Here is an 11,751-nt window from a genome sequence, read left to right as displayed (position 1 = left end):
GACTTACAGATATGCCTGCAGTATCATCAATAAGAGATAAGCCCTGTAGATCACTTGCTAATGTTGGTACCAAGACAGAATTCATGGCAACTGGAGGAGCGGCTGGTGTTGGTGTTGTTGCTTCAACTAATGTAATACAACAGAAAATAAGATTAATGTTTATATTTATAAGGATAATGGTATGCAATGATTAACAGAAACTTAGTTAAAAAGATAATGGAAATGTTAATGGCTGTTGATGATGGTGAAGATGACAATGAACATGACAATGACGATGAAAATAATGATGACAATGATGATAAGAATATGATAACAGTTATGATCATGATGTTGATATTACTGATGAAGATGATGGCACTGATGATGTTGAGGATGATATTTATTATCAAATAGTGATAATGATGTTAACAAACATAATGAGGATTGTTAATGATGTTGATGATTTGTAACTGCAAATACAACAAAACTGGCATACATTCCCATTAGCACACTTACAGTCATCGCCAAAATCTAAAAGCTGCATCTCAGGTTCTTTCTTCTTGGAAGCAGACTTCTTTGACAGTGTTGGTTCTTTCTTCGCTGGTTTACTTTTTGTAGGTGATGGCTTAATAAAATAAATATAGTAACATGTTTAGCAAAAATGACCACCTTAACTTAGGTAGAAGTAATATAAGTAGTTGCCACAAGAAAAAACCTAATATATGTACCTTTTTATGTACAGGTTTTTCAATACTAGAATCACTGTCGCTTTCTGAACTTGAACTGGTACTTTCGGAGATAGAGGCGCTTTCCGATGATTCCTTTTCGTCCATCGATGATTTGCTGTCGTCACTATCGCTACCTTTTTCCGATTCACTTTCTGACTCGCTCTCGGACTCGGATCCGGATTGCGAGTCACTGCCTGATTCACTACTGGAACTTTCATCTGTGTATCAAAATTGCTATCATTTAATTATACGTTAAAAAAAAAATTATACTCTCTCCACAATAGATCGTTCCAGTGTGTCGATCAAACTTAACAACTGACCAATCAAAACAGCGCTAAGAGTATGCGCGCGTATCACAAACACATATGCTGTCCCACAGACGCACTTGTATGTTTTAACACTGTCATCTTGTCGGACCTTAGCAACAATTTCCAAGGAGTGTGGCTAAAGCTCTGTCTACACTATCAAATTTTGTGTGACAAAAAAGTGTGATATGCCCATATATGGGTATGATGACATCACACCATGACCATATATAGGCATAGCATTACTATATATGGGCATGTCACATTTTTTTGTCAAAGAAAATTTGATAGTGTGGATAGAGCTTTAGAGAAAAGTTCATTGATTTGCTGCAAATGATCCTGGGAAATGTAGTATCAGGAAGCGACAGAGGGAATATGCCCTTCAACTTGATTTTATTGTCAATACACTGCAGACTTTCATCATATGGGAACCATTGCTATTTACTCTGATATTATCTACTTGATATTGTTCCAAGATAGTATCAGATTTCTGTCTCTCAGACATCACTGATAGAACACTTGATTTAACCAGCTGTGGATAGCCATAGAATTTGGTAGAAGAAATATATCTGAAGCCACACCTGATAGTATGTATCCACTAGTATATAGTTTGTTTGAACTTTCCTATAATTCCCAAATGTTATACTGTTGGTATGATAATCCTTATAGCTACAATACCTGTGCTGGATTCATCTTCATCCTCATCTTCAGAGCTACTTGAGTAAAATGACTTGGGTTTCCTTGCCTTCTTACCCTTGTCCCTTGACTTAGACCAAGTTACAACCTCCTATAAATGAATATAAAAAAAGCTAATACATTCTAATCAGGCACAACAAAATGTGTAAAGGGAATTAAAGTGTGTAAGAATAAAAAAAAAACTGAAGATAAAGAATGGACATACACCTATCATATAATTAACTATCAAGAAATATGTTTATCAGAAAAATGTGAGTGCCAATGCCCAGCTTAAGATACCTTAAAGGTTGTAATGCAAAATACACCTAAATTTCAAAAGGTTGGTGTTCTCTTACCTCAACATTTCTGACAGTTGGATCAGGTGCGTCCTCTGGGAAATCGGGCAGTTCAATATAGCCGGTGGCTTTGGCATTAATAGCGTGGGAAAGTGATCCAAGTTGATACTGGTCACGATCTACGCACAATGTTATAGAAACCTTTTAGACATTTACTGCTTCATCCTTTCATATCCACAAATGGTAAGATGGAGAGACACTTGTATATTTCAATAAAATCATTTTAGTAGCCATACTATTCATTCCTAGGATGACCTAATGAAGTTTGGAATATTGAAACATAGTGGCTTGCATCATATTCTTTGAAGTTTGTTTAATACTGTCGTATAACCATACTATTCATGTAGAATGATGCCTAATAAAAACAGGTAGACACTATTTCAAACATATATTGAGACACAAGAAATGAAAACACACCTTTAAAAACCGATTCTAGGACTGGTGCAGGCTTTGATGCTAAGAAGATCTTCTTTGCATGTTTGCTGAGAGCTCCACCTTTTTCTCCAGGAAAGATAAGATGTCGCAAGAACCTTGAGCGATCACGGATATCGTAGTTCTGGTCATACTTAGCAAGATTTAGAACATACTGGAATAGAAGCTTGGTCTTTGATAGAGAAGAAAATGGTAAATATTTAAAAAAAACATGTGCAATGATTGCAGTGAAAACTCTGCAGGAACGGTGCATCAATTTTATAGAGCCAGGCTTAACAAATCAGACAACATTGAGTCATACACCTGTTTAAAATTCTGACCAACCACAGATCGGCTAAAGCATCACACCTCACTCAATTATAGTATCTTACCTGTTTTGAGTTTGTCAGGTACAGCTTAGCCCCCAAGTTGAGAATCTGCAGCTTGACAATGTCTTCTTCATTGACAAAGTTCTTGGCCATCTTGCGGAGAACATCTGGTGCAATCTTTGGCACATGTTCTGAGTACTCCCCTATGAGCCACAGTATGCTAGCCCTTGCCATAGGGATCTACAAGCCAACGTAAGAAACATATTAGGACAGAAATCTTTCCTTCTATTTTATATATATATATAGTACTGTAAATATCATAAGTTATTGTATAAGTTTTTTTTCACTTCTAACACAAGCATTCAGAGAAAAGATGTTTTTACTTGGTGGTTTAGTTAAGATGAGTCAGAAGATTGTTGCAAGGTGGTTATGGCATTATGAAGAGGGGTGTATTCGTTTGGTTGTTATGGTACCAACGCACTAAGAGTAATGTGATTTTTCTTACTGTAATAGCATCGGCTAGTTTCGCCATATGCCGGATAATCTCCTTATGTTCTGTTGGGTTCATCTGCAAAAGCTTACGAATCACAACAACACTCTCAGCGACAACAGCCTCTGCAAAAATAATTTGAAATAGTGTTCATCAATTATTTCTACATGCTGTAGAGCCCTTTGTTTTCGCAACCCTTTATTTTTGCAATTTTTTACAATTTGAAATATTTCTTGGCCTTTTATTTTTGCGATTTTACAATTTCCAGTCGTTTTTTTAACATGATGTAAAAACTACAACTAAGTTTTTACAGCTTTACAATATTTCAAAGCGAGTGTTTGAATGGAAAATGTTTTACTATCACTAATTACTGTATTATATATTGTATTGGCTGATGGTAGCAACAATCCTGATATTAATAATACATTATCATTATATATTTCTTTGTTATAACAAATTGGACACATGAATCTGTTAATCTATTCATTTATTCATTCATAACGACTGTCTTACCATCTCTATTTGACATCAAACCCATCAGACCATTCATACATGAATCAGTGACCTCGTTAATGTTACTGGCACATCTCCCTATAGCTTGAATGGTAGAAGCCACAAAATCACGATCTGAGCTAGTTACATATGTCTGAAAAGAAATGTACCATTTAAATATATTGGATTTTTTTTTATAATCTGATTTCAAATAGTAGTTATAGATAATCATTAACAATACCTACAAGAGAGAAAAACTAAAGTCCTTATTTGTCCCTGATGAATATAGACATGATACATTGATCTATTAGGAAAACTGACAACAGATATCAAATAAGCAGAATATGATATCATGACAAGCAGTGAAATAACCTTAAAAGCTGCAATGCAACACTTATGAGTATATTAGGTATCGGGGATCAATAGCTTATGTCAGCTAACTAGAATTTAGTGTAAATTTCATGTAAATATCACTACACATACTACTCTACTGTCATTCACTTGTAAAAAATTATTTCATGCTATCGACTCATTACTGCAATGTATAATGGACAAATCTGTAAAGGCAGACGGTTTTGTTAAGCAAGGCCCAAGTTTAGGAAATATCTCCTTATCCAAGGGAAAGGATAAACATGGGTTGGACTATCCCCAGGGCTAGCCGAGGCCTAGTAAAATGAGTTAGACTAGGGCCCAGTAGAATACTAACTTAGTAGGCATAACAAATGTGTCTTCCCACATTAAAAGTGTTTAAAATATTCCTATAAAAATCAATTGTTTGGTAATAACCTGGAATTCTCGAAGTATAGTAGAAATACTGGTCTCGCCAGCTATATTGGTCAATATCTCCAGCTTTAGAAGTCGAATATGGGTCGGATCATTTGAGCGCACGAAGAAACTCTTGAGATACGGCTCAAACATGCCCCTCCGTTTGGCACTGAGGGTGGCAATATTGCTCAACACTATTGACTGTACCTCCCTGTAATAGAGACAAGCATGGTGTGTACTTTAATTTTATAAATAAATCATATAAGGGTTCAGGCCTGATCCTGAGACAGAAAGGGCACAACTTCACTACATTGTTGGATTTCAATAAGACAATTAAGATAAGACAAATAAAATTATAAACTAATATATAGTTTATGCCTCTTAAATTGCTAGTAAAATCTAGTATTTACTGTTTTTCAAAATAATATTAAATCTGTTATATACATATTCAGTATACCTTATTTAGTGCAATAAATACAGATTTGAATTAAACTGGTAAAATTTTAAAAAGAAAATGAGTATTACCTATGGCTTCGAAGGAGTCTAACAAGTGCTTTGGCAACGATGCCCACCTCACTCCTTGGGGCGATATGATGATAGAGCTGAGCTATAGCCATCACAACCTACATGCAAATTATAATCATATTGTTTACCTTACCATAAAATGGAGAACGAATGAATTGGTGTTTTGATTTGCAGCTAAATAAACTACCTAATTTATTAATGATAATTTTAATAATAATTTTAATGATAATCATGTTAATGTTCACTGATGTTAACAATGAAGTTGAGCAGTTTCATAGACAACTACTATACGCCTTGTTTACATGGCAGGAGATCACCATGATGATCAAATTTATCCGTTAATATAGGTGTTAAGTGGCCGTGTAAACGGAGTAAGTAACTCTGCATAATGGATCAGTAACCGCGATGATCTATAGAGTAACCTCAGCATAACAGCAGTGTTAACAGAGATTATCGGCCGTGATCTTTATGAAAATTAGCGGTTGTTTGACTTGTATGAGTCATCAGTGAAAGTCGCTGTTAATAAACAGCGTGAATACCATTATTATGTTTAGGAAAAAATTGTTTTTATTAATTACATACATTTTTAAACTTTTTGACAAAGGGTTTTAAAACAAGCAGCAACTTCCTGGTACAACCAATAATTGTATTATCGTGTAGACATGCGACTGGGGGTCATTGGTGTTACCTATCTGATAGCAAACGGCCCTGTAAACAAGGCTAATGATGATGACAGTGACAATGATAAATATGGTAAGTGCCGTCACTCGAATATCAATTTATCTTAAATACAGAACTAATGTGATTACAGTATCTTTTTAATACTGCTATACTTACAGCTGAATTCCTACTTTGGAGCAATGGCTTAGCGCTCCTTAGCAACAGCCTGTGGTCAGAATCCATTACGTATGGAATTTTCTTCTCCCCTTCCTCAGTGTCATCTTCTTCCTTCTTTTCATCATCTTCTGATCCGTAGAAAGATTTCTCATTCTCCTCTTGGATGTAGTCCTTTGAGTTTAGAAAGTGAGCAACAAATGCACGACGAATGAAAAAATAATTCATACAGCTCTTTGAAAATTAATCAAATTTGTAATTTCACCAATAATGTAAAACTTCATTTGTACATAATTTTACAGTTTATTCACAAGATATTAAATTAGTTTTCTCTACATATCTTTAAATTCTGAATACTCTTGCATACAAACAACAAAAATGTTTGTTTGATATTCAGTATCGAAAAACAAAATCATCACACAAGAAAATCAAATGTGTTGATCATTGAAGAGAAGCTTTGATGTGTAGTAAATTTAGCAGATGATTGGTCAGTGGTTGTGTTTCGTCAATGACAAATCGGGAAGTTTGAAACTGGTTCAACTTCTCCCAGCAACGAATTTAGGAACCTTCCTGATTGCATCGTAGACAGCTACACAGTACTTGCTGTAGCAAAAGTGTAGTGGTTTTATGGAAACCTGTCTTTAGATAAATGAGAAATTAGAAACAATAAATCCAATGGTATGGTAAAAACGTTATAGGTTACTTACAGCTTTATTAGGATCTAGGAACTGGGTTCGAGCGTAACGAGTCAACATGTTAATGATTGAAATCTGGCCCCATTCCTCAACATCAATTAGAAGGTTGCAAAGTTTGCGGAAATTCTTGTGAATCAGGTCAATTCGTTCGGGACAAACTTCTTCAAAAGCCATTACAACACTACCAGCTACCAACTGAAACACATGACAAATGCATTCTTTACATCTCTAAAAATAAATCTTTTTTCTATCTATATTATTATTTATTCACGATATCCCGCTAAGTACTGCTGAATTTCAGGAGTGATGGACTTGCTGGTTACATTAAGTAAAATACACAAACTTCAAGGCATTTGGCAGGCCTGGAAAAAAAAATATGTGTGCCTCCAATCATGAAAGTTGTCTCAATAAAATGCCTCCATCACAATATTGTTATCTGTACACTATATAGCACAACAGTTAATTTTTTCTTTATTTTTTCCCTAAAATGCCTCTGGGACAGTCATGTTGCCTACGACCGCCGGTCGCGCAGTTGTACACTTTTCCAGCCCTGTATTTTGGTATAATCCAAAAAAAAAAAAATGCAGTAGCTAAAATGCCAGACCAAATGTTGTTTTTTGTTTTCGAAGGAGGAGGTATGTGAGCCTACAATGATAAATTTACTTAATTTTCCAACAGTGGCCTCTGATAGTGTATGCATATCCAAAACTGTTGTAATGCAATAAATATCTTCTTCTTACAAGAAACACATCTACCAAGAGCATATTGATGAGAGGTCACTTACTGTGGTTTTATCTGAGAGGAGTTTCTCAATAACTTCAATAAGTTGCTCCCTTTGTTCTGGATCTAGGCTGTACATTTTAGGTATAGCATGAGCCGCAGTCTTTCTCACATAGGGAGACATGTCTGTCACACTGTCTTTTAAGGCAAGCATCATAATGGGTATGATTATTGCCACTCGGATGCTGGACAATACACGCAGGGCTGAGGCTCTGATGAACTGATTGGGATCCTGAAAGTAAAGATTTGAAAAAAATTATCACAAGTTAAAACAACAGGATTTAATGTTGGATTTATTTATTGACTGATTGATTGACCAGTTGATTGATTTTATTAGACACTTATATATAAATATAAATAAATGGCCTTTTAATTATTAATCATTTAAAATGTAAAATACTATTTAATTCAATTCATTCTTTATTGTCAAATACTGAAAAATATACGGTTTGAAATTCTAGTTGTTCGTTCACAGATTAAAATAAAGTTTTAAAAAAAAAACAGATTACTCTTAAAAATATGTTTAAAATTAAAGTTTTCTGAGTGACAAATGTAAGTTTATAGATATATTATTAGCCAAATAGATAGTCAAGGAGAAGTAATCAACTTTTTGTCATTTAAATAATTTTAGAAATAGAATAAGATAACAAATTTACCTTTAGAGCTTTTTGGAATGTACTTATGGACAAAAGCGCAAGATCTTGCTGTTCCTCAGCATATCGTACTAGGTACACATACACCAACTTTTTAATCTGAAATGAAAAATAAAAACATTCAAAATTTTGTTGCTAACTTAAGTATATAAATAGAGAAATATAATGATTGATTGATTAAACTGACTTATTAAATTGTTGATTGGTTAATTTATTAATTAATTGATTGATAGATCAACTGATTGGTTGTTTGAGAAGATTCACCTCAATATTTTTGGAAACAACGTTCTTAACAACTGCAGCAAACAAATCCGAAGCATCTTTGCCCTTTGCAATCATCTGGGAAAAAACAGACATTTATAAAAAGTTAATTCATTTTTATTCATAAATGTAATATAATTAAGTTTAGAGCATTTAAAGCACCCTCAAGTATTTCTTAAAAACAAAAATGATCCACCAAAAGTCAGAGCTTACTCTACAGCTGCCATTTTATTACCCAAAATTAATGATGATTGACAATGAATACTAAAAGTAGGCCCATGTTGTCTATAGCAAAAAAAAAACCTAATTGGCCACAATCATTTTAAAGTTTTGGTTGCCTAAATAGAATTACCTTCATCCTATAATTGAGTGTCCTTGCTAGACAGTAACATTTATTTAAACTAAGTTTTATTCTGCATTATTATAAGTAAAAGTAAATACATGGAAGCTACATTTACTACAAAAATGTGTGATCATCATAATATATTCGTGGCTAGCTTTTAGTAGCTACAGTATCTACCGATTATGCTAATTACCCAGTTGAGCTACAGTATGCTAATGAGGCTAGCTACTACTACACTGTGAAGAGGAACAAATCAATATCATAAATTAGATCAAAGTCTATGCAATGCCAGTATGGTACTATACACAAAAAATAGAATCTGTGTGGATTCAATGGTGCGTACAAATTGAATAGCTCTTTGCATTGCTACAATGGCATCTGTATCAAACAAAACACTGTTCAATTAGCTAAATCTATAATTAAACATTTGGCCTAATATCAGTGTAATGTATGAAATTTAAATCTTTACTATTATACTACTATAAAATAAAATTTCTAAACAAACAACACACACTTTTTTCAGCTGCAAGTCAGTTTTTATTTTGGTGCAATATTTTTTTCTAAAGCATTCCATTTCTTAAACTTTGGAATATGAGGATTTAGATGTCTGAAAGCTGACAAAATCATACATTCTCCCTTATCCTGTTTCAATTTTATAGCAAATACTTTTTTATATTAGTACTATATTTTCCTCAGCATTCAATTTCTTAAGCTTTGGAATGCAAGGATTTGCATCTGAAATCATACATTCTCCAGTATCCTGTTTGGATTTTATAGGATATAATTTTTTTTTTTAATCAAATTGCACAGAAATAGACATAGTTAACACACAGCAAAGATATATGTGCGACTGTTACGGTTCTAGTAGCCATCTTCTTCGGAAGACACATGACCATCATTGACGGGATCTGTTGTCAAAATCACTGCTGGTATTTACTTTGGGAGCCAAGAATTACCATTATACTACAAATACAATATATTTTAATTATCTTTTGACGTAACCACAGATCCATACTAACTACAATAGCTCGGGAGTGTCTTATGTGTATATATTAATGGGCATCACATGTTCTAACATATGATTGTGAATCCAATCATATTTTTAATATTACATCAAGATCACATGGTAAATAGTTATTATTACTGTATATCACATTTACAAAGATGATCTTTTTATTCAGTCTACCATTATGAAATATTGAATTGCTTCTGTCATTGTTGCTAAGCAGTGGAGGATCCATGATGGTCCTAATTCATAAAATAATAATAAATAAAAAACAATACATAATATAAACAATAAAAATCATATTTATTTAATATTTTTCTTCAATGATGACAACAAAGGGATATCATTCCTCTATGCTAAATCAAATAAATAATAACAATAATTTAAATAACAATTTAATAATACAAAAATAATAAATAATAACACATAACAGGAACATTTTTCAATTAGCATCTGTATACTTTTTTAATATGTATTTTCTTACATTGAATTAATAACTTACTCCAATGATTCGCTTCATTGCTTCTAACTTTAAACCATCCTTGTTACTATCAAGCATTGACTTGAGGTCTTCATGCCTAGAAAATAATTTATTCATACACATCATGAATATTAATAATCAATTGAAATAAATATTCATAGTCAATTATACGCTATAACATGCTCATAGGACTACAATAAAAGTCAAGTTATAAATAGCCAACTAACGGTATCTGCATATTAAAGTGTTTTTGAATACTACTACAATAATCAAACTCTGTATTACAGTTTCATTTTTCTTATTGCAGTATTGTACCCATTATTTTCTTGTTTATAAGCTTGACCTTTATCATCACCCATATGTCACTATGCACTTAAACTACAAGATGGCTTATCAGTTTTCATATTACCATAATTTTATGATTGTCTCTTAATGAGGCTTGGGCCTGCATTGAGTTTGTTTTGGTGCTTGTGAAAAATCCTGCTATTTAAAGCAATAGCAAGACCCAAGACACTCTTAACATTTTGAACATTCATAACACGCTCAATACAAATGTGTGTATATTTTTACGCTTTGTATTATTATTATTATTAACATTTATATTTTGAGGTGAGTCGAGAGACCGAGCGGTAAGCAGTACCGGAATCTGTATAGGGGCTTGTCTTCTTGGTTTCGGCATTTGTTTATTAGTTGAGCGGATAGAAATAAATATGAATGTAAGGCGAAGTACCGGTAACTACAGCTTTATTATCGGTACTGGTTTGAGCTACTCCTCATCCATGGCTCGGTTGGTAGAACCAAGTCGTCTCAGATAAGGTCTTAAACACATCTGGCTTGTGTGCAATTTAAAGAACCTGTTGCATTTTTTGGAAGAGTAGGGTGTTTTCCTGATCCTATGGTTCATTTCAGACCATGGCATTGTGGAATGATGGGAACATTTGTTACAACTTGAGTCTCAGACTTTCCCTCAATGAATTTTAATACCTACCTATACCTGTTTGCCAACTGTTACTTTCTTCTGCATTTCCTTTTTGTGTTTCATTTTTGTAATCAGTATTATTTGGCATTTGTTTGTGAGCCTGTACTATTGTGATGCATGGGGTTACTGAATGATGAACAATTTTATGCCAGCCACTGTTTTCCTAAATAATTTAGGCTTAGCTTGCGCTTATATAAATACCCAGTACAGTACCAGTACATATAGAATTATTCCCATAGGAAATATTAATAAACACTACCTCCTATCGGAAATATTAATTACTGTTTCATATACTCTATTACTTATTGTTAATCAGTATATTATGTAATAGTATCATTATCAAGAGACATAGCTAACTAAATACAGTATATATCAGGAGCTTTGTTGAATTATATCCTAGTATCTCAGGAGTCAGGAAGCATATTTCAGGTAGGTTTAGAGAAGGAGGGTCAGATATCTAGTGGGGAACATTTACTGTATAGTCATTGTAATACTAGTAGTCAGTATTAGGTGAGAGTGAATACAACATTATTAAATTAACTCTGAAAAAACAGAAAAAGTCTTCATCTAATATACATATATAATATATATATACATATATATACAAATATATATACATATATATATATATACATATATACATATATATATATATACATATATA

The 11,751-nt window shown here is 33.2% G+C and overlaps 1 protein-coding gene across 1 annotated transcript in view; it reads right to left on the bottom strand.

The window, feature by feature from the left end:
* LOC117122517 (AP-3 complex subunit beta-2-like) overlaps window positions 1-11,751 on the bottom strand; it is a 30,347-nt gene that overhangs the window by 6,058 nt on the left and 12,538 nt on the right. Inside the window, exons 3-19 of the mRNA XM_033268104.1 lie at window positions 10,130-10,205; window positions 8,282-8,356; window positions 8,021-8,116; window positions 7,369-7,596; window positions 6,597-6,779; window positions 5,893-6,063; window positions 5,056-5,153; window positions 4,552-4,741; window positions 3,787-3,919; window positions 3,289-3,398; window positions 2,847-3,023; window positions 2,461-2,647; window positions 2,044-2,162; window positions 1,691-1,799; window positions 708-925; window positions 496-604; window positions 4-126 (exon numbers count right to left, since the gene is read on the bottom strand). Of these exons, the coding sequence (XP_033123995.1) occupies window positions 4-126; window positions 496-604; window positions 708-925; window positions 1,691-1,799; window positions 2,044-2,162; window positions 2,461-2,647; window positions 2,847-3,023; window positions 3,289-3,398; window positions 3,787-3,919; window positions 4,552-4,741; window positions 5,056-5,153; window positions 5,893-6,063; window positions 6,597-6,779; window positions 7,369-7,596; window positions 8,021-8,116; window positions 8,282-8,356; window positions 10,130-10,205 (2,402 nt within the window). The remainder of the gene's footprint in view (window positions 1-3; window positions 127-495; window positions 605-707; window positions 926-1,690; window positions 1,800-2,043; window positions 2,163-2,460; window positions 2,648-2,846; window positions 3,024-3,288; window positions 3,399-3,786; window positions 3,920-4,551; window positions 4,742-5,055; window positions 5,154-5,892; window positions 6,064-6,596; window positions 6,780-7,368; window positions 7,597-8,020; window positions 8,117-8,281; window positions 8,357-10,129; window positions 10,206-11,751) is intronic.

Source organism: Anneissia japonica, unplaced genomic scaffold (assembly GCF_011630105.1).
Source record: "Anneissia japonica isolate Jap-2015-1 unplaced genomic scaffold, ASM1163010v1 scaffold1889_len2455224_cov183, whole genome shotgun sequence".
Classification (NCBI taxonomy): domain Eukaryota; kingdom Metazoa; phylum Echinodermata; class Crinoidea; order Comatulida; family Comatulidae; genus Anneissia; species Anneissia japonica.
The sequence above is the reverse complement of the archived record's forward strand: the minus strand, read 5'-3'. Positions and strand labels throughout refer to the sequence as shown.